The sequence below is a fragment of the Salmo trutta genome, chromosome 28, assembly GCF_901001165.1.
Source record: "Salmo trutta chromosome 28, fSalTru1.1, whole genome shotgun sequence".
NCBI lineage: Eukaryota > Metazoa > Chordata > Actinopteri > Salmoniformes > Salmonidae > Salmo > Salmo trutta.
In genome coordinates, this window is record NC_042984.1 from 10,167,542 (window position 1) to 10,193,760 (window position 26,219).

The 26,219-nt window shown below is 44.6% G+C and overlaps 3 protein-coding genes across 9 annotated transcripts in view; all 3 read left to right on the forward strand.

Annotated features, from left to right (window-relative positions):
• Positions 1-64: 64 nt before the first annotated feature.
• LOC115165439 (differentially expressed in FDCP 6 homolog) lies at positions 65-11,426 on the forward strand. Its single transcript, XM_029718547.1, has 11 exons — positions 65-160; positions 4,082-4,222; positions 4,353-4,538; positions 4,960-5,187; positions 6,517-6,772; positions 6,933-7,231; positions 8,417-8,583; positions 9,030-9,228; positions 9,402-9,492; positions 10,069-10,771; positions 11,048-11,426. The coding sequence occupies exons 1-10, from the start codon at positions 65-67 to the stop codon at positions 10,263-10,265; spliced, it is 1,860 nt and encodes a 619-aa protein (XP_029574407.1). The 3' UTR covers positions 10,266-10,771; positions 11,048-11,426.
• A 1,190-nt stretch (positions 11,427-12,616) lies between these two features.
• troap (trophinin associated protein) lies at positions 12,617-21,814 on the forward strand. 7 transcript variants are annotated; one of them, XM_029718549.1, is made up of 15 exons: positions 12,617-13,020; positions 13,319-13,409; positions 13,582-14,317; positions 14,535-15,166; positions 15,349-15,473; positions 16,291-16,342; positions 16,488-16,616; positions 16,854-16,991; positions 17,232-17,374; positions 18,460-18,514; positions 18,624-18,703; positions 19,421-19,516; positions 19,659-20,094; positions 20,199-20,404; positions 21,338-21,814. In XM_029718549.1, exons 4-15 carry the CDS (start codon positions 14,923-14,925, stop codon positions 21,485-21,487), a joined length of 1,854 nt encoding a protein of 617 aa, XP_029574409.1. In that variant the 5' UTR covers positions 12,617-13,020; positions 13,319-13,409; positions 13,582-14,317; positions 14,535-14,922; the 3' UTR covers positions 21,488-21,814. The 7 variants fall into 7 exon arrangements, with proteins under 7 accessions (XP_029574409.1, XP_029574408.1, XP_029574412.1 ...); XM_029718548.1 differs by having other exon boundaries at positions 12,617-13,409; XM_029718552.1 differs by having other exon boundaries at positions 12,617-13,409; positions 20,806-21,429.
• Positions 21,815-24,697: 2,883 nt separating this feature from the next.
• The window catches only part of pfkma (phosphofructokinase, muscle a), a 33,309-nt gene continuing 31,787 nt past the window's right edge, over positions 24,698-26,219 (forward strand). The window contains exon 1 of the mRNA XM_029718569.1: positions 24,698-24,909. Coding sequence (XP_029574429.1) covers positions 24,828-24,909 — 82 coding nt within the window. The 5' untranslated portion in view covers positions 24,698-24,827. The remainder of the gene's footprint in view (positions 24,910-26,219) is intronic.

Below are 26,219 nucleotides of genomic sequence, written 5' to 3' on the forward strand. Positions count from 1 at the left end.
TCACAGCGTAGGGGCACGTATCGAGAGGAGGGAGGGAGAGAGAGAAAGTTATGCTGCTGTAGACATGGACCTACGCTCAGAGCTCCTCAAGTCTATTTGGTATGGTTTCACTGCTCTGGATCTGGAGAAGAGTGGGAAAGTGTCCAAGTCTCAACTCAAGGTGAGCACCTGGATTAATTTTAGCCAAAATTGATGGGATTTTACTAAGGGTTTTGGCCCCATGTTTTAGGAGCACTGTCTTCTAACCAAGGCACCCAGCTCTCTCATTTCCGACCTCATGAGGATCTTTATTGGGGTAGCTGGAATCATCCAATAATATATAGTAATCTGGGTCAATAAAAATATACTTTTGACATTAGTGAAGATGAGCAGAACTGGTCCTGAATAACTTGATATGCTGTATATGTTTGCGAGATGATATATGGTAGATTTTCTGCTGATCTTCATCTGATTAGGTGTATTTCCTGGTTGAGCAAACCTTCATGGCACATGCTCTGTGTGTGACAAGTTATTAGCTGATGTTGTTGTAATAGGGCTCGCAGTGGTAACTATATTTTTCCCATGGGGGGAGAACAGCACTGATGATAGTGAAATAGTGCACAGTAGGGGCAGTGTGTGAGCTGGAGAGTTACGATTTGCTCTGCTTTTCTATGAATGGAAGGCCTCATCACCAAGTTGTGACCCGGCTGGTCCATGATGTCACCACATGCAGTGCAATTGGTACTGTGGCACTGAGCACGACCAGAGAGCTGGTGAATAGTACTTGTCACCACATCGCCACCTGTACTACAGTTCACATACATCTTCAGCGCTTATTGATATGAACCTGAGTGCCAGTGTATTGGTGCTAGCATGCCAACTCCCTGTCACGCTGTTTGGCTTGACAATGAACAGTGGAGTTGGCCAGAGCACAAACAGACCTCGGACCAGGCTATATTGTTACATGGTGTAGGACCAGTTCCACGCTCCTCCATCGAGCTCCATGTTTCAGCCATGTGCTCCTGGCCTGGCTTTCACTATCAGAACCTCGTGACTAGACTTATCCCTGTCATGCTGGCACTGGCAGACTGGTCTGGAGTATGGGCCAGTCTAGAGACCAGGGAGTCAGGTTCATAGAGGCTGAAGGTCCCCAGGCCACACAGGTCTTAGTGTTCTTTAAAATTAAGAAATGTATATTACTAAACTGAACAGAAATAAGAAGAAACTGTATTATGAAACTAATATAAATGATATAAACATCTTTGGAGTACTTTAAATGAAATTGTGGGCAGAAAGACTAATTCAACTCTATGTTTTGTTGAATCACAGGGCTCATTCATCACATGACCTTCTGATATTGCCAATTATTTTAATGACTATTTCATTGGCAAAGTGGGCAAACTCAAACATGGAATGCCAACAACAAACTGTGAGCCAACATATTCATGCGTAAAATATCTAATAATGAAAGAAAGCATTGTAATTTTAAATTCTGTGAAGTCAGTGTGAGAAACCATCTGGTATTGACAACTTAGCTGGAAAGCTACTGAGGATGATAGTGGGCTGTGTTGCCACGCCTGTTTGTCATATTTATTATCTGAGTCTGGAGAAAAGTGTTTGTCCTCAGACCTGGAGGGAAGCTAAAGTCATTCCGCTACCCAAGAATGGTAAAGCGCCCTTTACTGGTTCTAACAGCAGACCTATCAGCTTACTGCCGACTCGTAGCAATTTTTTGGAAAAAGAATTACCACACTTTCAGCATGCTTATGGAGAAGGGCACTCAACATGTACTGCCCTGACACAAATGACTTATGATTGGCTAAAATAAATTGATAATAAGATTGTGGGAGCTGTACTGTTAGACTTCAGTGCAGCCTTTGATATTATTGATCATAACCTGTTGTTGAGAGAACTTAAGTGTTATTGCTTTACATCTGCTACCATATCATGGGGTTGGGAGCTATCTATCCAATAGAACAGAGGGTTTTCTTTAATGGAAGCTTCTATTGGATAGATACCGCAAGGCAGCACTCTAGGGTCTTTTACTGTTCAACAAAGCCTGTGTGTCTATGTACGCTGATGATTTAACATTATACACGTCAGCAACCACAGCTAGTGAAATCACTGTAACCCTAAAACAAAGAGCTGTGGTCAGTTTTGTAATGGGTGCTTAATAATAAACTGGGTCTGAACATCTCTAAAACTAAGAGCATTTTCTTTGGTACAAATCATTCCCTAAGTTCTAGACCTCAGCAGAATCTGGTAATGAATGATGTGACTGTTGAGCAAGTTGAGGAGAGTAAACTTCTTGGTGTCAGCTGAGACCGTAAAGTGTCATGGTCAAGGAATATTGACTCAGTTGTTGTGAAGATGGGGAGAGGTCTGTCTGTGATAAAGAGATGCTCTGCTTTTTTTTAACACCACAGTCGACCAAAAAGTCCTGCAAGCTGTAGTTTTCTGGAATCATCTCTATTGCCTGATGATATGATCGTGTGCTGCAACTAAGGACCTAGAAAATCTGCAGCTGGCGCTGAACAGAGCAACACGTCTTGCCCTTCAATGTAGAAAGAGGGCTAATGTCAACAGTATGCATGTCAGTCTCTCTTGGCTCAAGGTAGAGGAGAGATTGACTGCATTCATTCTTGTTTTTGTGAGAAATATTGTCAAATTCAAACTTCCCTGTATAATCAACTTACATATAGCTCTGACAGACATAACCCACCAGACACAGTCCTCAAATCCAGAATGAATTCAAGGGAACGCACCCTATTATGTAGAGCCATGATGTCACGTCCTGACCAGTAAAGGGGCTGTTTGTTATTGTAGTTTGGTCAGGGTGTGGCAGGGGGTGTTTGTTTAGGGTGTTTCGGGGTTGTTTGGGTTATGTTCGATCTTAGTGTATTTCTATGTTATTTCTAGTTGGTCTATCTCTATGTGGTGTTTATTGGGTTGACCTGCAATTGGAGGCAGCTGCTTCTCGTTGCCTCTGATTGAAGGTCCTATTTATAGGGGTGTTTGTTCTGTTGGTGGTTGTGGGTAGTTATTTCCTGGTTTAGTGTTTGTTGCACCTGACAGGACTGTTTGGAGTTGTTTGTTTTGTATACGTGTTTATTTTGTTTTCCTTCTTCAAATAAAAAAGAAGATGAGAATACATTTTCCCGCTGCGTTTTGGTCAACTCCTTATCACAATCGTGACACATGATCACATTGAACTCCTTCCCATCTCAAATTATTCAAGCAAACAGCAACATTTGCTTTAAAAAATGAAAGATAAAACACCTCACAACACAGCTCTCCCCTATCTGACCTAAATAGCTCACATGTATATGCACCAGTGTTCAGTATGTATGGGTGTAACTGTCCAGAGGAACGTTTGTTTCCATTGTGCTTATTTAAAATGTGTGTAGTTAAATGTTCTGTATTATGTCATATCTTATGTTTTGTGTGGACCCCAGGAAGAGTAGCTGCTGCTTCAGCAACAGATAATGGGAATCCTAATAAAATCCTTGGTTCAGTTGTGAGAAGAAGGGTGAGTGAGGGAGGAGAGGAGAGGAGTGGAGAGGAGAGGAGAGGAGGACAGGACAGGATGTGGTGATGATGTGTCAGAAAATGAAGGCTGGGTTCTACACGGGTTTACTGAGTCTCTCTCAAAATAAGATAGATATCTCTCAACTTCTATTTCAGTAAGGTCCAGTAATTTATTATTTTTCATGAGAGCATCCTTAATCTTTTCAGAAGGTCTAAATGGCAGTTGGAACATTGTTGTGTCAACACAAGAAGCTCTCTTGAAGTAACCCAATAGATATTTGACTGAGTAAATCACACATGCCTGGTCAGCAGATTCACTATATCCTTCTCCTGTATTCTGACGTGATGGGCACACTATACACGTTTCCTCTAAGACTAAAATACTGCAATGATTCAGTTTTTGTGTTTCAGGTCCTTTTTAAACTGTCAAAGTATTTCATGTTTTTTCTGTCTGACAGAGACAAGTCTGTACAAGGTTTATAAACAGATCTTGGCCAGATACTAATATTGACGTCTGTTACGTTCAGTATTTGTTCAAACTCATCCATATCTACCTGTTGTCCATGTGTTTTAGGTTCTGTCCCATAACCTGTGTACGGTTCTGTCCATCCCCCACGACCCAGTAGCTCTGGAAGAACACTTCAGGGATGATGATGATGGACCAGTCTCTAGCCAGGGGTACATGCCTTACCTCAACAAATACATACTGGACAAGGTAATGAAATGCACGCAGACACACCCTAGTTTGATCTGTAAACATGGTACTGTAGCATCATGACAGTAGCTGAGTTTATGTTTTTGTTAGTCTCACTCAACATTGTGTGTATTATGTTTCCTGCACACAGGTAGAAGAGGGCTGTTTTGTCAAGGAACAAGTAGATGAGCTTTGCTGGACTCTCACTGCTAAGAAGAACTACAAGCCAGGGAAGGACAATAAGAACGTGTTGCCAGGGAAAGATGCCTTTAGTCTCTGGTGCCTGTTTAACTTTTTGTCAGAGGACAAATACCCTCTGGTTATGGTCCCAGATGAGGTGAGTTCAACTTCACCATCCTGTCCTGGTATTTACCTGCCAAACCTCTGAAAAAAATAGCAGACTTGTGATCCACAAGTGTTTCTTTGCCCACTGAATGTGGTTTCTTTATATGCGCAGTAAATGTGGGCTTGCATGTCACATAGCTTCTGGTTTCCTGTAGTCTGTTTTTCACAACTGCTGTTGGCAGTGTTATAATAAGCTACAGGCAGCTTTTAGAGCAGAGCACAGCGCCTCTGCGTGAGAACCAGCAGTCAAGGTTGTTTCACTAAAAACAAAATGGAGGAGGTTACCTTATCAATCAAAAACAATACATTTCACTGGTGGCAAAACAAGTGCAAGGCAACCATTCTCACCACAATATACATTTCAATGTCTTTTTATATGCCAAATATTTGTGCTCCACACTTTATTTGTTCAGGTGGAATACTTGCTCAAGAAGATGTGTATGGCCATGAGCGTTGAGCTCAACTGTGTGGAGTTGGAGGACTTCATCTCCAAGGATACAGTGCAGCAGAATGGTTTCACTGTCTGGTCCTTCCTGGAGATGATGAACTCTGGGAAGGTAACTAGAGGCATGGACCAGGAAATCACCAGCATGGCCATAGAGGAGGTGTACAGGGAGATAGTTGGTGATGTCCTCAAAGAGGTAGGTTACCTGAAAACAATAGAGCAGTATGGTCTGTCTGTCTCTCAGCCGGTCCCACATCGCTCCCTATCCCTCCCGCGTGGCCCTAAAATCTTGATGTTAGCATGTCTGAAGGGATATGTACACTCATTGTACAGTTTATTAGGTACACCACCCCGTTCATGAAAATGGTTCGCTCCTACAGACAGTGAGTCACGTTGCCGTGGCTTGTTATATAAAGCATAGAGGCATTCAGGTACTGTTCGATTGAATGTTAGAATGGGCAAAACGAGTGACCTAAGCAACTTTGAGCTTTGGTGCCAGATGCACTGGTTCCAGTATCTCAGAAATGGCCGGCTTCCTGGGCTTTTCACGCACGTCAGTGTCTAGGGTTTACCGAGAATGGTGTAACAAACAAAAAACATCCAGTCAGCGGCAGTCCTGTGGGCTAAAATATCTCGTTGATGAGAGGTAGAAGGAGAATGGCAAGAATCAGGCAAGCTAACAGGCAAATAGCGGCGCAGTACAACAGTGGTGAGCAGAACGGCATCTCAGAACGCACAACTCGTCGGTCCTTGTCACAAATGGGCTATTGCAGCTGATAGGTTCCACTCCTATCAGCTGAAAACAAGAAGAAGTGGCTCCAGTGGGCAGCGATCACCAACACTAGACAACTGACGAGTGGAAAAACTTTGCCTGGTCAAACAAATCTCAGTTCCTGTTGCGTCATGCTGATGGCAGAGTCAGGATTTGGTGTAATCAGCATGAGTTCATGGCCCCATCCTGCCAGGGGTCGACAGTACAGGCTGGTGGCGGTGGTGTAATGGTGTGGGGAATGTTTTCCTGGCCCCATCCTGCCTGGTGTCAACAGTACAGGCTGGAGGCGGTGGTGTAATGGTGTGGGGAATGTTTTCCTGGCCCCATCCTGCCTGGTGTCGACAGTACAGGCTGGAGGCGGTAGTATAATGGTGTGGGTAGTATAATGGTGTGGGTAGTATAATGGTGTGGGTAGTATAATGGTGTGGGTAGTATAATGGTGTGGTAGTATAATGGTGTGGGTAGTATAATGGTGTGGGGAATGTTTTCCTGGCCCACGTTAGGTCCCTTGATACCAATTGAGCAACATTTTAATTCAGGTTGTTCTGGAGCCAAAGAGGGGTCCAACCTGGTACTAGATGGGTGTACCGAATAAACTGGCAACTGAGTGTATAAGCTGTGTAGTGATGTATCTTCCACCATATTGCTACCACCACCTTAAAGATTTGCAAACATTGGTAAGGGCAAAAGGGGATGTCTCAGTGATATGTTGTTCTATGTCAATAATGTGTGTGTTGACTTTGTCGCCTCCAGGGGTATCTTTGGAAGAAGGGTCAGCTGAGGAGGAATTGGAAGGAGCGCTGGTTCACCCTGAGGCCCGGTACCCTGGCCTACTACACCAGTGAGGACCGCAAGGAGCGCCAGGGAAACATCCCTCTGGACGGGGACTGCTGTGTGGAGGTGCTGCCAGACAGAGATGGGAAGAGGTGTATGTTCTGTCTGAAAACTCTCTCCAAGACCTATGAGATGAGTGCCTCAGACACCAAGCAGAGACAGGAATGGACAGCAGGTCTGTGGGGCATGTTCTTCTACTCAGTGATCCCTCCCACTGATAATGCATTCACTCCCAATAGTCTTCAGACTCCTCTAAGAGTGAATATATAATGTGAACCCTGTGTGGAAGTACTATTGTACAACTTGTTACAGCCTATCCCTCTCCCTCCCCACAGCCATTCAGACAGCCATCCGTCTACACACTGAAGGGAAGACCTCTCTCCACAAGGACCTGAAGCTGAAGAGGAGGGAGCAGAGGGAGCAGCGGGAGAGGAGGCGGCTGGCCAAAGAGGAGGAGCTGCAACGTTTTCGGGCCCTCCAGGAGGAGAAGGAGCGTAAGCTGGCCGAGCTGGAGCTCCTGAAGGAGGCACAGAGGCAGGCCCAGGCTCTCCTGGAGCAGGACGAGATGAGGAGGCGTCAGCAGCATGATGAGATGCAGCAGGCCCTGGAGGTGCAGCTCCGCGAGGCAGAGGAGGTGAAGACTGGGAGCGGAGAGGGAGATGGTGGAAAAAAGCGATAACAAAGGGAGGGAGGTGGTGAGGACAGAGAGGGAGGCGGTGAGGGAGGGAGAGGAGGGAGGGAGTCGGTGAGGACAGAGAGGGAGGCGGCGAGGGAGGGAGAGGAGGGAGGGAGGGAGTTGGTGAGGACAGAGAGGGAGGGAGGAGAGGGAGGGAGAGGAGGGAGGGAGGCAGTGAGGACAGAGAGGGAGGGAGAGGAGGGAGGGAGGCAGTGAGGACAGAGGGAGGGAGGGGAGGTAGGCTGTGAGGACAGAGAGGGAGGCGGTGAGGGAGGGAGAGGAGGGAGGGAGGGAGGGAGTCGGTGAGGACAGAGAGGGAGGGAGGGAGAGGAGGGAGGGAGGCAGTGAGGACAGAGAGGGAGGGAGGAGAGGGAGGGAGAGGAGGGAGGGAGGCAGTGAGGACAGAGAGGGAGGGAGGAGAGGGAGGCGGTGAGGACAGAGAGGGAGGCGGTGAGGACAGAGAGGGAGGGAGGACAGAGAGGGAGGGAGGACAGGGAGGGAGGGAGGGAGGCGGTGAAGACAGAGAGGGAGGGAGAGCAGGGAGGGAGGTGGTGAGGACAGAGAGGGAGGGAGGGGAGGGAGGGAGGACAGGGAGGGAGGGAGGGAGGGAGGGAGAGAGTACAGAGAGGGAGGACAGGAAGGAAGGGAGGGAGGGAGGGAGGGAGGGAGGGAGGGAGGACAGGGAGGGAGGGAGCGGTGAGGACAGAGAGGGAGGGAGGGAGGACAGAGAGGGAGGACAGGGAGGGAGGACAGGGAGGGAGGACAGGGAGGACAGGGAGGGGGGGAGGACAGAGAGGGAGGACAGGGAGACAGTGAGGACAGAGAGGGAGGGAGAGGAGGGATGGAGGCGGTGAGTACAGAGAGGGAGGGAGAGGAGGGAGGAAGGCGGTGAGGACAGAGAGGGAGGGAGATCCGCTATGGTTATGAGCCAAGCAACCCTTTTTTGTGTATAGAACCTTCTATTTTGAGTGTGTGCTTACCTGTGTCAAGGAGGAGGAGGGTGGCGGTTGTGTTGTGTGTACTGTGGAGGATGGTTGGTGCAGATTTAGAGTGGGTGACAGGGTGTATAGTAACACTGGTTATGCTGATCACGATGCACTGGGCTAGGTGTCTAGATCTTCTATGCTGTGTGTGTCCCTCCAGTCGAGGGCCAGCATGCAGGCAGAGATGATTCTGAAGGAGGAGGAGGCGGAGCGGCAGAGGAAGAGGATCAAGGAGCTGGAGGGGTTGCAGACGAGTCTGGAGGAGGCCTTGCACCAGGAGATCAAGGCCAGACAGGACGAAGAGGTCTTTAGATACGCACAGACTGGGTAGGGTGCTGCATGCGCACACACACAGTATTCTTCTTCAAACATTATCTCTTCCATAGACAGGCTCAGTTAGGGCTAGCAGTCGGCATGTGAAAACGCATCCGCTTAGCATGTATAAGCTGCATGTCTTTTTAATGAGCACAGCACAGCACACCACAGGGAGACAGATGGTGGTGAGAAGCTGATCAGTGTTGAAGGGTGGGCTGTTGCGTTAGTGAGGTTCCTGAGGAAGTAGAGTTTTTAGCAGAGGAAGTTGTCTAGCTACGATCTGTTAGATATGTTGACAGGGTGTGCATGGGGCTCTGTCTCAATCTTACATGATCTGACGTGTCCTTCCATTCATTTCCTAAATCTCCAGCAAATCCTGCTATATTTACTGATTGCTGCATGCCCTGTGTGTTTTTACTTGCCATGTTTCTAAAAAACCTTCAATCTGTATTGCCCAGTTTGCTGTCTGAGGAGGAGGAGAAGATGAAGGCCCTGATGGCCCTCCAGGACGAGCAGGAGGAGTACATCCGGAAGACCCAGAGAGAGAAGCAGGAGCTGAGGCAAGAGATGGAGAACAAGACCCGGGCTCTGGAGGAGGCCCAGCGGCAGCTGGAGGAGGTCAGGGCCAACCGACACCGGGTCGACCAGGATGTTGTGGTGAGTAGGCTACCGTTATCAACACACTTACTCCTTCCCTTCACAACAACACTGGATATTTAGATTTGGCTTAATTATCAACACTAACGTCAATGTGATTAACAGTAGAGCCTCATACATGTCTGTAGTGTAAATTTGTTCCATATGTCTCAATCTCCCTTGTGTCCTGATAGGCTGCCCAAAGGAAGCTTCGCCAGGCCAGCACCAATGTCAAACACTGGAATGTTCAGATGAACCGGCTGATGCGTCCAGTTGGACCAGGAGGTATGTCACACACATTGATATGTTGCCATTTTGTCAAATGTTCAGCATTGTGTGAGGTAATGAGGTCACGAGTGGGCACACATTTCCTTGTGGTTTGACATTTAACTATGCACAAAGAGCAGGTAGCGAATAAGACATGCGATGTGCAGACCTACTGTACAGTAGTAGGTGTATGCTAAAGGTGATGAGAAATGTCCCTCTTTCTCTGTGAGGATGCAACTAGGTTTTGACAACCTCATTTTAGTGTACTTCTTTCTTTAAGCATAGCGTTGATAAGACGTACTAGTGCATTTCTGTGTTACTCATCATATTTTCTACTGTAAACCCGTGACTTTATCATCCCTCTTGTCTTTGACACAGTAGCTTCTAACCTAAGGTACACTGATGATTTACCTGTCAACAACCACTGTTCTCATCCATAACACGATGACTATGTCAGATTCACCAATCATCACTTATGAATAATTGACCAAGATATACTTTGTTACAATGTGGTCTTGTCCACCAAGAACAGTACAGTAGGCTAAATGTTTGTGTTTTTCTGTATCCTGTTCTTGCTGGAATGGTTCCATTCAGAGAAGAGATCTTCTGGAGGCTCGTTCTCCAGTTTCCAGATCCCGTCTCAGAGAGATCCGGGCCTGCGTCTGAGACAGCGGTCAGAGGAGCAGGATGATGAGAGCAAGGAGAATGTGGACAGCAGTGGTGCAGGGATAGGCTGTGAAGGAGAGAGACGTCTCTCACAGACCTCTAACGGAGGCATGGACATCCCCTGAGAGGATATGGTTCTTCTCCTCTAGAAGGGAAAACTGTGTGTTTCGTTTGTGGTTTTTGTAATGGAAAAGGTGGAAAGACTGAGCGAGTATGAATTCATCTTTTAGGTGGTGTCAATGTCTAGTTGACGGAAAAGCATGGATGGGATCAAGGAATGTCATGTATCTTGACGATTCGTCATTTAAATATTCTTCTCCCACCAAGTTGGTAGTAAACAATTAGATGCATCATTGGTAGTAAATGTATTATATCAATAGTATTCCATCACAGCATCTCACAGTATGTTGATAACAAGTCTCCATGTTTTAATGAAGAACAGAATGACCACAAGTGTTTTTTGTTGTTGTTGAGAATTTCTTCTCAAAGATCACAAGATGAAGATTTATTTCCTCTCACAAAATGAATTCTGTAAATATATTTACTAAATGAGTCTAGTTTTTTCTCTTCTCTCCCTCTTTGTAATGTCAGACAGACATGCGGACAGACAGGTGGACAGACAGACAGACAGGTGGACAGACAGGCAGACAGGCAGACAGGCGGACAGACAGACAGACAGACAGACAGACAGGCAGGCGGACAGACAGACAGACAGGCAGACAGACAGACAGACACAGACAGACAGACAGACAGACACAGACAGACAGACAGACAGACAGACAGACAGACAGACAGACAGACAGACAGACAGACAGACAGACAGACAGACAGACAGACAGACAGACAGACAGACAGACAGACAGACAGACAGACAGACAGACAGACAGACAGACAGACAGACAGACAGTGGTATTAATAAAACATGGAGAGTACTCTCTACCAAATGGGTACAATATGAGAACAGAGAAGAGTGATTTGTAGAGCAGAAATGAATGCAAACAGCTTCTGTGGTCTCTTTATTTCCTGTTTCCGGAGTCAGTTTAAACTTTACACACATGTAGAAATGTAAGCTCGGGGGCCAGGTGCGTACCCTGTGTGTGTGTGTAAACTATGTAGACGTTGCATTTTCCCTATCCTTATATCTTCTCAGTGTTTGTGTATTGTGTGATGAAATTAAGAACTAATTCAAGGTATTATCCTGCTTTATTTTTTTATACTATAATAATTTAATGGATGTGACAATATGTACCAAAAAAGTGTTAAGAGAGACACCTTCTGACCAAAAAGGACAATTACAGGAGAGATTTATTGCAAATACCACTATACAGTAATACAGTGGGAATGACATTATTGACACCCTTGATAAAGATGAGCAATATTGACTGTATAAAATAAATTATACAAATACTGAGCTATATTATATGCTAATTAAAAAAAATATATATTTTATACTAATACAATTGCACAAAGAAAGAGATTTTGTTTAACAATTTATTTTTAAATCTCAGAGGTAGGCATTGAAGACATGCTAAGACATGCTAACGGTAATGGTGAAAGGTTAGCATGTCTTGGGGGTATGATCTTTGGCCCTCTGTAACTTTCTCACTCATCATTATTCCCGATCAATTCAGGATTATTCGTAATCATGGTAGCATCCACATTAATGTCCAAGTGTTTAAAAACATATATTCTTATTTAGAATAAAATGTACCTCAACATGACACAATACATTATTTCGCATAAATTTCTATTAGGCACAAAAAAAAATAATAAACACAACCTAAACGAACTGTGCATCCAACAAGTTTGTAGACTCATTGCATTATAGGAATATGGGACCAAATACTAAACTTTTGACTACTTTATTTACGGAACAGAAAAATAAACACAACATACAATAATTTCAAAGATTTGACTTATGTTACAGTTCATATAAGGAAATAAATCAATTGAAATAAATGAATTAGGCACTAATCTATGGATTTCACATGACTTGGCAGGGGTGCAGCCATATTTGGGCCTGGGAGGGCGTAGGCCTATCCACTTGGGAGCCAGGCCCACCCACTGGGGAGCCAGGCCTAGCCAATCAGAAGGAGTTTTCCCCCACAAAAAGGCACCTCCTTCCCTCTGGGGATCCAGCACCTCCTTCCCTCTCCGATGATCCCGCAGGATGTGGAGGTCCTGGGCTGGCGTGCTTACATGTGCACGGTCTGCGGTTGTGAGGCCGGTTGGACGTATTGCCAAATTCTCTAAAAGAACGTATGGTTGAGCAATGAACATTCAATTCTCTGGCATTAGCTCTGGTGGACATTCCTGCAGTCAACATGCATATTGCACACTCCCTCAAAACTTTAGGCATCTGTGTTGTGTGACATAACTGCACATTTTAGTGGCCTTTTATTGTCCCCAACACAAGGTGCACCTGTGTAATGATCATGCTGTTTAATCAGCTTATTGATATACCACACCTGTCAGCTTGATATATTATCTTGGCTAAGGAGAAATGCTCATTAACAGGGATGTAAACAAATTTGTGCACAAAAATTGAGAAAAACAAGCGTTTTGTGCCCCAGGAACGTTTCTGCAATAGATCACGTGGTGAAGCTTCATGCGTCGTTTCCATGGAGTTGTTTTTACACGCTTGTTGTTGATTGGTCAAAGGAAAAATGGCCGCAGAATAAACATTCGCAGTGATTGTCTTATGGTGTTTGTTATTTAACCAATGAAAATACGTGCTTTTTACAAACGCAGGTCCAGGAGGTTTTTCGTTTTTTGGGGGGTGAAAACAGCAAATTTTGGGATATTTTTTATATTTTCTTCGAAATTTACAGAATATATTTTTGGAAGCAAGCAAACAGTTCACTATTTTGAAGTTTGCATGTGAGTAAAGTAAGATTTGATATATTGTCATATCATGAATCAAGTAACGTTAGCAAGCTAGCAGTACCGTTTAAATTGTTCAACTTTTTGTGGTGTTTTTTAAGGAATTACCTAGAAGATTGCAATGTGTTCTTTGCTAGCTAGTTAACTAGCTACAGCAAAGCAATTGAGCACTGCGTCAATGTTGTTGCTGTTTTTGTCTCTAAAAAGCGTAGTTATCTATGCGCTCCTGCCAACTATGTTAGCCAGCATGCTGAATTATGTTTAGGAACATTTGGTTCAGGTTTGTTATTTACAGAACATTGTTGAACTCCTGACTGAGCCAACATGGATTCCTCTCCAGTACTGCGTCAGCAATGTCAGAACACAATCCTGAACGACCATTCAAGGTAGGCCTACAGAGTATGAACACAACTAGTCTATTGTGCTTTATTTTGGTGGTTGCGTCTCGCTAATGATTCATGGCCACTGTCTATAGCTGAACCTGAATTAAAAACAACACTGTGGATACACTGCCTGAAACATGTGTCTACACTCTCTACATTGACTGTCCATCTCCAGTCTCAACAGAATGACAGAAGACACAAAGCCAGGCTCCAAACACCCATCTGTACCCCATAGCCATCTTTCCAAACACCCATCTGTACCCCATAGCCATCTTTCCAAACACCCATCTGTACCCCATAGCCATCTTTCCAAACACCCATCTGTACCCCATAGCCATCCTTCCAGACACCCATCTGTACCCCATGGCCATCCTTCCAGACACCCATCTGTACCCCATGGCCATCCTTCCAAACACCCATCTGTACCCCATAGCCATCCTTCCAAACACCCATCTGTACCTCATAGCCATCCTTCCAGACACCCATCTGTACCTCATAGCCATCCTTCCAGACACCCATCTGTACCTCATAGCCATCCTTCCAAACACCCATCTGTACCCCATGGCCATCCTTCCAGACACCCATCTGTACCCCATGGCCATCCTTCCAGACACCCATCTGTACCTCATAGCCATCCTTCCAGACACCCATCTGTACCTCATAGCCATCCTTCCAGACACCCATCTGTACCTCATAGCCATCCTTCCAGACACCCATCTGTACCTCATAGCCATCCTTCCAGACTGGGGCCTGAGAACAAGAACCCAGCAGCAGACTCAGACAACGGTCCTAAACTCACTATAAGACCGCTGGGCATCAGCAGGCTGCCAGTGCTGGCCAAGTCCCTGCCCCTTAAAACTCCCTCTGACTTCACGCTGTCACACAAGAGATGGGAGGACAACTCTCTAGCGGTAAGGAGCATCTTTTCCTCAATCAACTGCATCACTAAGGGCTTCCAGGACCCATATTAAGGCCATTCCTGTACTCTAAAGTAGATTCACTGGGTATTAAACAGTGCTTCTTAGTCTCGGATTAATCTGGGAAACCTGCCCTGAATATGCGTCTCCAAAGCACTACTTGTCAGTGCTAAATAATAATTAGTTGATGTGTGTCTGTGTTTTCCTTTAGGGTAAAGCCAAGAGGATGAAACCAAGCCTGTTCCTCTCAACGTTTTTAATCTCAAGGCCAACCAAATGGTGGCACAGAACCAAAGGGGACAGCTGGCTGCTACTGCAAGGGCTGGTGCTCAACCAACCCAACCTAAAAGTACTTTTAGCACTGCTGCCCATCTAAAAACAAGACCCACAACAACTACTGCCCAACTGCCCAGTAGCATCCCAGCAACTCATAACAAGGCCCAATCAAAGTCAACAGTAGAGCTTGCTGCTCAACTCCAACATTTGTACTACACTTGGCAGCTAGAAAAGCAGGCCCAGGGCCTGGCGGCATCTTGTCACAGCAAAATGGAGAGTCGGGGAAGCCTCATCAGACCCAGGCTCCCAGTGCTGCCACCTCCATGTCTTTGTCTCAACATCCAAAAGAGTCTTCTTCAGATAATCTATTGCATGTACCTGGATTGGGACAACTTTCCAGACCTCCCAGTTCGTTTGCTCTCGACTCAGGTCTTTCGTCCAGTGCTTTCTCATTTAGTAGTGCCTCCACTGCCTCGGCCCAGCCCGCTGCCCTCAGGGGGGGGCATTTTGACGTGCTCAGCCTGAAAGATCCTTCCATGCCTGGGCAGTTACCAAGTAGTAGCGCTGGTGAGAAGGGTTTTTATTACCGATGGTGTGGTAACAGTAAAGGACTCAAGCATCCTCAGCTTCTTTCTCTAGTAATATTAGGCATAGAGACTATAGTAGGCTACTATCTGCTTAGGCTCTTCATTTCATACATTTTCTTTTTGAAATTGAAAATGTGTTCCATTGTAGTGTGTGTGTTCCAGGGAGTGTGGAGGCTGCCTTCCACTCTGACCCCTCTGCCCTACGTAGTATCGTCCAGAATGAGGGAATCGGTGCAGCCAGGGTTTTTATGTCTAGCCGTCCCTCTACACAAGCCTATAACAACATGGTGAGTTGTCTTGTGGAATGAGGTACAGGGATTTTGGATCGGTTGTAGTGAGTTGGTATTTATTTGTTTGTTTTCAAATTGTATTAATCACATGCGCCGAATACAACACTTTTTTTCCCCCACCTTACAGTGAAATGCTTACTTACGAGCCCCTAACTGACAGTGCAGTTTAAAAAAAATACAGATAAGAATATGAGATAAAAGTAACAAGTAATTAAAGAGGATCATTAAAAAATAACGAGATATATACATACATACATACATACATACATACATACATACATACATACATACATACATACATACATACATACATACATACATACATACATACATACATACATACAGGGGAGTGCTGGTTAGTTAGGTAGTATTTACATGTAGGTAGAGTTAGTGACTATGCATAGATGACAACAGGGAGGGGTGGGAGGGAGGGAATGTGAATAGTCTGGGTAGCCATTTGACTAGATGTTCAGGAGTCTTGTGGCTTGGAGGGTAGAAGCTGTTTAGAAACCTCTTGGACATAGACTTGGTGCTCTGGTACTGCTTGCCGTGTGGTAGCAGAGAGAACAATCTATGAGTAGGGTGGCTGGAGTCTTTGGCAATTTTCAGGGCCTTCCTCTGACACCGCCTGGTGTAGAGATCCTGGATGACAGGAAGCTTGGCCCCAGTGATGTACTAGGCTATTCGCACTACTCTCTGTAATAATGCCATATCAATGTTTGAGGTTGCCTGTTGCAATTGGTACTGATGAACTGTCTGAGTTTGTGTCCATCAGTTTTCTTTTAACTAACTAGAGGTGTTCTTTTCTTCGCAGCCCCAGAGAGTGTCCATCATGAAGTATGGTCCGAAGACAGTGCTCTCTGCTGGTCAGTCTTTATTTATTTTTCTCTAGTGAATTTGCATTCCTTCATGTTATGTACATTTTACAGGTGGACATGTTTAATGTACTGTAGCATCATATAAAAATACAATTTGCTGTTTGGTATACTTTATGTTCTTGTGTTGAATTAGGTCCTGTCAGGAATGTGAAGTTGTCTCCGGCCCAGGGCAACATCCTGCAAACTGAAGGGGTCAGCTACCCTCTGGAGCTGGAGAGGGTATCTGTCATGAAGAGTCACCAGACGACAGCAGCTTCTGCAGGTCCGTTGTAGTTCTACTGGACACATCCCTGCTGCAAATAAATGGTCTATATGCTACTGATATAGTGTTAATGTTTAAGGCTATTAGCGGGTGGAAATGTTATATGTAGCACCTTTTAAAAAAAATTATGAGTTGTTTGATTAGCCAGCCTATTCAAACCCCTACTCCGGCTCAGTCTAGGGAAGCTGGGATAGGCTAGCAAGTCTGTAACCTTGTATGTGCATGTATTGTTTATAGGTCCCGTAAGGTCTGTTCAGTTCTCCCCTGAGCCTTCATCCTTCAACAGCATCCTGCAGGATGAAGGGGTGAGCTACTCTCTCCAGCCCCAGAGAGTGTCTGTCCTGAAGAGTCACCAGAAGTCAGCAGCCTCTGCAGGTCAGTGGTAGTACTACTGGACACATCCTATCTTTGGGCAAGTTCTTTTTTTTTTATTATTATTATTATTATTTTATTTTTTAATAAACAAAGCTTAGAAATCCCAGCAATAGATTAGTACTGCTTCATTTAATCATAATGCTAAAAATATGTATTTTTAAAGGAGCTTTATAGCTTCAAACAGCAAAGAAGAAAAATCACTGTCAAACTACTAAGTCTGTAACCTTGTATGTGGTCCAGGACAGAGTGTTCAGTTGTTCCCAGATGCTGCAGCCCTTGGCAGCATCCTGCAGAATGAAGAGGTGAAGGCTGGGAGACCCCTGGAAGCCACACCCCAGCGCATCTCTGCCTGTCCATCTGGCAGTGGCACCTCCATCTACACTGTCAGTCACCCTTTGATCGATTTGATTTATTAATAACAAAAACACATATAAAGCTGCTCCAGCCAGGGCAGAAACAACATTATACGTTTCAATTAAGATTTTAAAGCTGCTATATGTGACTTTTTGGACAACCTGACCAAATCTACATAGAAATGTTAGTTATATATAATGTCATTCTCTTTGAAAGCAAGTCCAACAAGTGGTATATCTGTTATATTTGCACCTTTTCTATGCTTCCCATTCTTAAGTTTTGTTTTTGTGTCGTTTGCTTTTGGTTTTGTACACCAGCTTCAAACAGCAGGGTTTTGAATGGTCCTGGAAAAGTAATGGAATTTTATAATGGTGTTTTCCAGTCCCTGAAAAGTTTTGTGGGGGGGGGGGGGTTGTAATGTTGCAGTGTTTTACATCGAGGGTGGTCAACCATCCTCCAGTACCCCTCTAACAAAACACATTTTAGAAATGAGCTGCTCAACCGACCTTGATAAACTGTCTCTGACCTGTTTGAGCAGGGCTTGATCAAAAGCCTGCACACCCACTAGCTTTCCAGACCTGAGGGTTGACCAGGTGTTTTATACAGTTGCCTAACAGGTATTCTACTTTGTGGGAGTTTTAAGTGCCTTGCTCAGAGACGGGAGCTGGTTCATGGGATCAGAGACCAGCCTCCCAGTGTTGGTACCACATTATTCTTCCTTTTTTTAATACCTACTGTACATAAAGGTTTCGTTGTTGGTCATTTAAATTTGGTTAGAAGTAATTGAGAAGTCATGAAATTCCGTCTAACAAAATGTGCATGAACCCTAACAGCTGAAAATACTTATGGAAAATATATTTCACAGCGGTTTAGATGGTACAATGTTTTTTTTTTACAAAAGAACAGCTTGTTTTGTCACAAACTGAAATTTAGGCAAACTATTAGAATTTTAGCAACCAAGAAATAGCAGAGCAATTTTCTGCATATTACAAAAATCATTACCATCCTACTTCCTCATGTGCCTACTTGTTATGTCACCTTAGTGCTGCATCAAACAAGCAGCCACCCTCTACGGGTGGGTAACACAAGATTCACTGTGGTTTTACCTTTCCAGGCACAGCGAGTACCCATCACAAAGTGGCACACTGAAGCACCTGGAGAACCTATGGGTACGTTGGTCATATGCTACCTTTTCTATTGCCAAATCTCAACCAGATATTCTCCTGTTTGTCCCTCTCCTCTTTGGTTTGCCTTATGTCTGTCTGTCCCTCTCCTCAGTGACATCAGTCAGCCTGACCCCAGCCTTAAAGTGGACACCCCAGCGGGTCCCTGACACAAGGCATCAGCCCATGTCCATGGTCAGTATGTTACAGTACACCCCTGACTCTTGTGTCCATGGTTAAACTGTGAACACTAAAGTGATAATATTCAGTATTTGTTTCCCATGGTGAAATGTATTTATAAAACCCATTTTACATCAACAGATGTCACACAGTGCTTATACAGAAACCCAGCCTAAAACTCCAAACAACAAGCATTGCAGATGTAGAAGCGCGATGGCTTGGAAAAGCACCCTAGAAAGGCTGGAACATAGCCTGGTCCTCTCTAGGTTTCTTCCTATGAGGTGTAGCCGGGTGGAGGCCAGATTGTTCTTCAAGATGTTCATAGAAGACCGGCAGGGTCAGATAATAATAATCAGTGGTTGTAGAGGGTGCAACAGGTCAGCACCTCAGGAGTAAATGTCAGTTGGCTTTTCATTCAGAGTTCAAGACAGCAGGTGCGGTAGAGCGATCAAGAGAGGGTCTAAAACAGCAGGCCCGGGATAAGGTAGCACATCCGGTAAACAGGTCAGGGTTCCATAGCCGCAGGCAGAACAGTTGAAACTGGAGCAGCAGCACGACCAGGTGGACTGGGGACAGTCAGGAGTCATCAGGCCAGGTAGTCCTGAGGCATAGTCCTGGGGCTCAGGTCCTCTGGGAGGGGAGGGAGAGAATTAGAGGGAGCATACTTAAATTCACATCCCTGTTATTGCCAGCACCATGGATGCTCTAACTCACTGAGCCATCTTCTTTCAGAGGAGGCTCCTGTCTGCCCATCGGACCCCCTACGCAGGCTATCCCAGACTCAGGGGCCTCCAGGGCCACAGCGGAGATCTGGAGACACGTAAGGAGGTGAGGAAGGGGGGCTAATGGGTGGCATTTACTTGCCACGATTGATGGATTTACATATTTTAGTTGAATGCACTGTTTGTAAGTCGCTCTGAATAAGAGTGTCTGCTAAATGACTAAACGTGTACATGTCTATGTGTGGCAGGAGGTTGTTCAGAGATTGTTTAAGGAGACTGAGGAGGAAGAACGGACAGACGGTGTGGGGTTGGATCAAGACCCTGCTGAGACACGAGCAGACCAACAGCTGGCGACGGAGGAGAAGCAGAGTAACACAGGAGGACGACTCCAGACTTTCTTCCAAGACCCACACAGAGAATCAGTCATTTTCTTCTCAACTGGCAAGAAGCTGCGCAGAGCAGCTCCAGCACACAAACAGGAGAGCCCTGTGGCTGGATTTCTGGAGCGAGGTGGGCCCATGGAGCATTGTGCTGCAGGAGCACAGGAGGCGATGGACCTCCTCCCTCTGCATCCAGAGTTAGGCAGAGCCTCTGCACCAGAGATCCCTGAAGTCACAGCTGCAGCCACAGACCTGACCAGGTTGACCAACCTCTCAGCTTTTGTCCCCCTGAGCCAGCCCAGAGGTAGGACTCAAAGTCAGTGTATGTACTAGCTGATTGTGCTTCTACTTGCTCTTTGGGGGTAGTCATGGTTACTGTAAAGCAGTTTTCGACAACTATTGTTGCAGGTAGCATTATGTTCCCAAAGAACGGTGCTCTGAGTTCAGCTATAGCCTTGCTCCGCCGGCGCCTCCCCCCTCTGAAGGAGCTACGTCTGGATGAGGAGGTGGCCACCTACACCTCCTCCCCAGCCCTACCTCCCTCGTCATCCTGGCCCCTGCAGACCCGCTGTGGAAACCCTGTAGGAGCAGCCCTGCATCTCCAGAACTACACTGTGAGTTGGGTATCATTGTTTAGTTTACATACAGTTGGCACCCTTGCACTTTTCTGAAATCATTCCATATTTCTTCTAAAATAAGTTAAAATTGGAAAAGCATTTAGTCTCCACACTTAGTTATTGGATTTTCAACATTGCAGAACAATTATATTTTTGTAAACTTAAGTTTACAGTTTTTAATTAGAAAATGGCATGGACAGAATTATTGGCAGATAAACTCTTCTTGTAGCCATCAATGAGCTTGCTGCACCTTTCTACTGGCAATTTGGCCCCTCTTCAGCAGCAAACCACTGTAATTATTCAATGTTTGAGGGGTACCCTCCACCAACTGCTGTTTTCAGCTCTCACCGTATGTTATGGATGTGATTGGGATCTGTACTCTTCACTGGCCACTCTAGAACAGCCCAGCATCTCGTCTTGAACCATTCCAGGATGCTTTTTGATGTAGCAAGACAACGACAAAAAAAACCCCACAAGAACCAGCACCTTCAATGGAGACCCAGTTTTTGGACACTGGGTTGGACATCAATCTGCTGATTTCATGATGTCTTGCACATGTTGAAGGCCCCCAGTACCAGAGGCAGCAAAGCAACCCCCCCCCCCCCCATGTTTAATTGTAGTGAGGGTATTCTTTTTTTAATTTAGAAGAAATATGGAATTATTTAAGAAAAGTGCAATGGTGCCAATACATTTGGGCCGCAACTCTATTAGTCCTATAGGCATTTATCTATAGCCTCGGGTTCCAGGATTCCTCCAGCAGACGATTTGATAAACAAGACTTGGTAGGATAACATCGTGAGACCATCCAACCTATAGATGAGGATTCATGTTCATTGTGGAATAATCAGAGGAGCATCATTGATCATGTTGTGATAGTTGCAAGTATTTAATACTCTTTTCCTGTTCTTCCCGTTCATTCCTCCCCTTCAGTGTTTTCGGCCAATTATCTTGGACCCCTCATCTGTTAGAAACATTTTTACCACATTGGCATGCACTGGCTGTATAATGCTAATAATAGTTTTATTTTTGACAGTATGCAAAATATCCAAGAATGAGAATTTTTTTTTTTGTACATTTTGATTGGAATCAGAAACTAAGTGAATTAATTTGTGTCCAGAAATCAAATGTTGGTGGGTACCGATGATTGAAATCTATGATTTTAGAGCAGACTACTGAACCCAGTGGGAATTGTTAACTTGATCAATGTTGCAATAAAATGTATTTATTACATCTTTTAAAAATACGGAACATTTTCATTGACACTTTTTAGAAAACCATGTGTGTATGTTTGCATTTATTCATGGGGTGTGTGTATAGTGACATAGTTCAACACTAACCAATTGAGGCCCAAATCACATTGTCTAGATTTGTTTATAATGTGTTTATAATAAATCTATATGAACTTTCTTTCCTGACGTGTAAAACTATTATTTCTGTTATGTGATGCATGTTTTGAGTTTTTTATTATGACGTGGTAGTGAAGCCCATTGGAAACGGCCACTTAGCCATGTACTGTAGTAGAGTTGTTTAGGTTCTGATGGACACTGTCAAGTACAGTAGCCTGTTTAGGTTCTGATGGACACTGTCAACTACAGTAGCCTGTTTAGTTGAGACTGTACAGCAGAACCTAATCTCACTGAGACAGACAAGTGTTTCTTTATTTTTTTATTTAACCGGTCAAGTCAACATTCTTATTACAGTACCAGAAGAGCAGCGGCACGTTTTAGGGGGTCAGTTTGAGCGAGGCTTGGTGCCGACTTGCCAATCTTGTTCCCATAATGAGTAGTATTTGGGATGCGAGGTGATTTGTAGGTAATTGACTCTGCATTGTCCGACTGCAATGTTATGTCATCAGAATAGTATTTCTGCTGTAACTTACACCACTGCCTACCGTACTGCATAGAGATCTTATTCAATTACTATATGTATTTATATGGGCTACTGTACCTCTTGGAAGGTCTCATGTTTTCCTTCATGTGTTCTCTGGACTCTTGCCTCACAACATACTACTGGAAGAGACTACAATGTATTTGAATACTGTCTCACATTCTTTGAATTTCCAGTTGTACATGCTCCTTAAATAAGTTGGAAAATACTGTGTAAGTATAAAATACTGTATCCTTAAATTACAGTAAAGTGTATATATGTGACATGTAAGGATAACACTGTATTATGAAGCCAAGATCAATGATAAGAGTGATGGATAAAAAAACTTTGGAATACTTTAAAGGAAATTATGGGCAGAAAGACATTCAACTCACAAAATCATTTGATGTTGCCAATTATTTTTAATGATTACTTCATTGACAAAGTGAGCAAACTTAGGCAGGAAATGCCAAAAACGAACATTGAGTCATCGTCTTCATGCATTAAAAAACAAATAATGAAAGAAAAGCATTTGTACGTAAAACAAATTCTAAAGTTCGTGTGGGAGAGGTGGAAAAATGGTTATTGATCAATAATGACAAACCTGGTAGTGTTTGTCCTCAGGCCTGGAGAGAAGACAAAGTCATTCCGCTACCCAAGAATGGTTAAGCAGCCTTTACTGGTTCTAACAGCAGACCTATCAGCTTGCTGCCAGCTCTTAGCAAACCATTGGAAAAAATGGTGTTTGACCAAATACACTGCTATTTCTCTGTAAACAATCTGACAGAATTTCAGCATGCTCATGTACTGCACTGATACACATGACTGACGATTGGTTCTTTGAGGATCTTAGAAGAAACCATGTTGAACCCCTAATATTTAGAGCGTATTAATAAATATTCATGAATAATCAAAATGTGTGCTGATAAAACCATCCTTTATTATTGGTCTAGACTAGTCATTAAAATGGGCAGACTTGCATGCCTTTAAAATGTGTGATCTAATCATGTAATTGATGTGCTAATCCCTCCCACATCCAGCTACTGTATACATTGTGTCCACAGGTGGTCAGTGGCACCTTAATTGGGGAGGACGGGCTCGTGGTAATGTCTGGAGCGGAATGAGTGGAACTATCAAATACGTCAAACACATGGTTTCCATGCCATTCCATTGACTCCGTTCCAGCCATCCTCCCACGTCCAACTAGACATTGTTTGTGTCATATGATCTGTTACTGTGTAAACTTAATGAGGGGACAGTCACTGGGATGTACAGTACCAGTCAAACGTTTGGACACACCTACTCATTCAAGGGTTTTTCTTTATTTTTTTCTACATTGTAGAATAATAGTGAATACATCAAAACTATGAACAAATCAAATGTTAAACAAATCCAAATTGAGATTCTTCAAAGTAGCTACCCTTTGCCTTGATGACAGCTTTGCACACTCTTGTCATTCTCTCAACCAGCTTCATGAGGAATGCTTTTCCAACAGTCTTGAAGCAGTTCCCACATATGCGGAGCACTTGTTGGCTGCTTTTCCTTCACTCTGCGGTCCAACTCACCCCAAACCATCTCAATTGGGTCGAGGTCGAGTGATTGTGGAGGCCAGGTCATCTGATGCAGCACTCCGTCACTCTCCTTGGTAAAATAGCCCTTACACAGCCTGGAGGTATGTTGGGTCATTGTCCTGTTGAAAAACTAATGATAGTCCCACTAAGTGCAAACCAGATGGGATGGCGTATCGTTGCAGAATGCTGTGGTAGCCATGCTGGTTAAGTGTGCCTTGAATTCTAAATAAATCACTGACAGTGTCACCAGCAAAGCACCATCACACCACCTCCATGCTTCATGGTGGGAACCACACATGCGGAGATCATCCGTTCACCTACTCTGCGTCTCACAAAGACAAATTTGGACTCAAATTTGGACTCCTCAGACAAAGGACAGATTTCCACTGGTCAAATATTAATTGCTTGTGTTTCTTGGCCCAAGCAAGTCTTCTTATTGGTATCCTTTAGTAGTGGGTTCAAATGCTTGAATGCTTTAAGAAGGAAAGAAATTCCAGAAATCAACTTTTAACAAGGCACACCTGTTAATTGAAATGCATTCCAGGGGACTACCTCATGAATCTGGTTGAGAGAATGCCAAGAGTGTGCAAAGCTGGGTGGCTACTTTGAAGAATCTCAAATTTAAAATATATTTTGATTTGTTTAACACTTTTTTGGTTACTACATGATTCCATATGTGATATTTCATAGTTTTGATGTCTTCACTATTATTCTACAATGTAGAACATAGTAAAAACAATTATGAGTAGCTGTGACCAAACTTTTGACTGGTACTGTATATTTAGCCCAGAGTCGTGTGTGTGTGTGTGCGTGCGCAGGGGGAGGGCCAGGGGGTAGTGTCTTATAAAGCTGGTGCCGTTACCATTCTCTCTCTGAAAAGCAGGGTATCCACCAGAGCAGAGTATCAGCCATAGCAGAGTATCAGCCGTCTCCTTTCCTTCCTTAGTGCCACCAGCTGGTTGGAGTTGAGCCCTGTAGACTCCATGTCACATACAAGCATGGATCCAACCAAGATGGGAATCGGCCGGTCTATCGCCGTGCTGACCTCAGGAGGTGATGCCCAAGGTAAGAAGTGTGTGTGTGTTTTTGTCAACTTTACTAACCCAGCACCTGTTATTATGTCAACTTTACTAACCCAGCACCTGTTATTATGTCAACTTTACTTGCCCAGCACCTGCTATTATGTCAACTTTACTAGCCCAGCACCTGTTATTATGTTAACTTTACTAACCCAGCACTTGTTATTATGTCAACTTTACTAACCCAGCAACTGTTATTATGTCAACTTTACTAACCCAGCACCTGCTATTATGTCAACTTTACTAACCCAGCACCTGTTATTATGTCAACTTTACTAACCCAGCAACTGTTAATATGTCAACTTTACTAACCCAGCACCTGTTATGTCAACTTTACTAACCCAGCACCTGAGTGTACAAAACATTAGGGACACCTTCCTAATATTGAGTTGTGTAACAGTGTAGGTTCCGTCCCTCTCTTCGCCCCAACCCGGGCTCGAACCAGGGACCCTTGCACACATCAACAACTGACACCCCACAAAGCATCGTTACCCATCGTGCCACAAAAGCCGCGGCCCTTGCAACGCAAGGGGAAACCCTACTTCAAGTCTCAGAGCGAGTGACGTCACCGATTGAAATACTATTAGCGCGCACCACCGCTAACTAACTAGCCATTTCACATCGGTTACACTCACCCCCCCTTTGACCTCCTCCTTTTCCGCAGCAACCAATGATCCGGGTCAACAGCATCAATGTAACAGTGTAGGTTCCGTCCCTCTCTTCGCCCCAACCCGGGCTCGAACCAGGGACCCTTGCACACATCAACAACTGACACCCACCGAAGCATCGTTACCCATCGCGCCACAAAAGCCGCGGCCCTTGCAATGCAAGGGGAAACCCTACTTCAAGTCTCAGAGCGAGTGACGTCACCGATTGAAATACTATTAGCGCGCACCACCGCTAACTAACTAGCCATTTCACATCGGTTACAGTTGCACCCCATTTTCCCTCTGAATAGCCTCAATTTGTTGGGGCATGGACTTTACAAGGTGTCAAAAGCGTTCCACAGGGATGCTGGCCCATGTTGACTCCAATGCTTCCCACAGTTGTGTCAAGTTGGCTGGATGTCCTTTGGGTGGTGGACCATTCTTGATACACACGGGATACTGTTGAGCATGAAAAACCCAGCAGCGTTGCAGTTCTTGACACAAACCAGTGCACCTGGCACCTACTACCATGCCCCCTTCAAAGGCACTTAAATATTTTGTCTTGCCCATTCACCTTCTGAATGGCACACTTACACAATCCATGTCTCCTGAGTGGTGCAGCGTTCTAAGGCACTGCATCTCCGTGCTA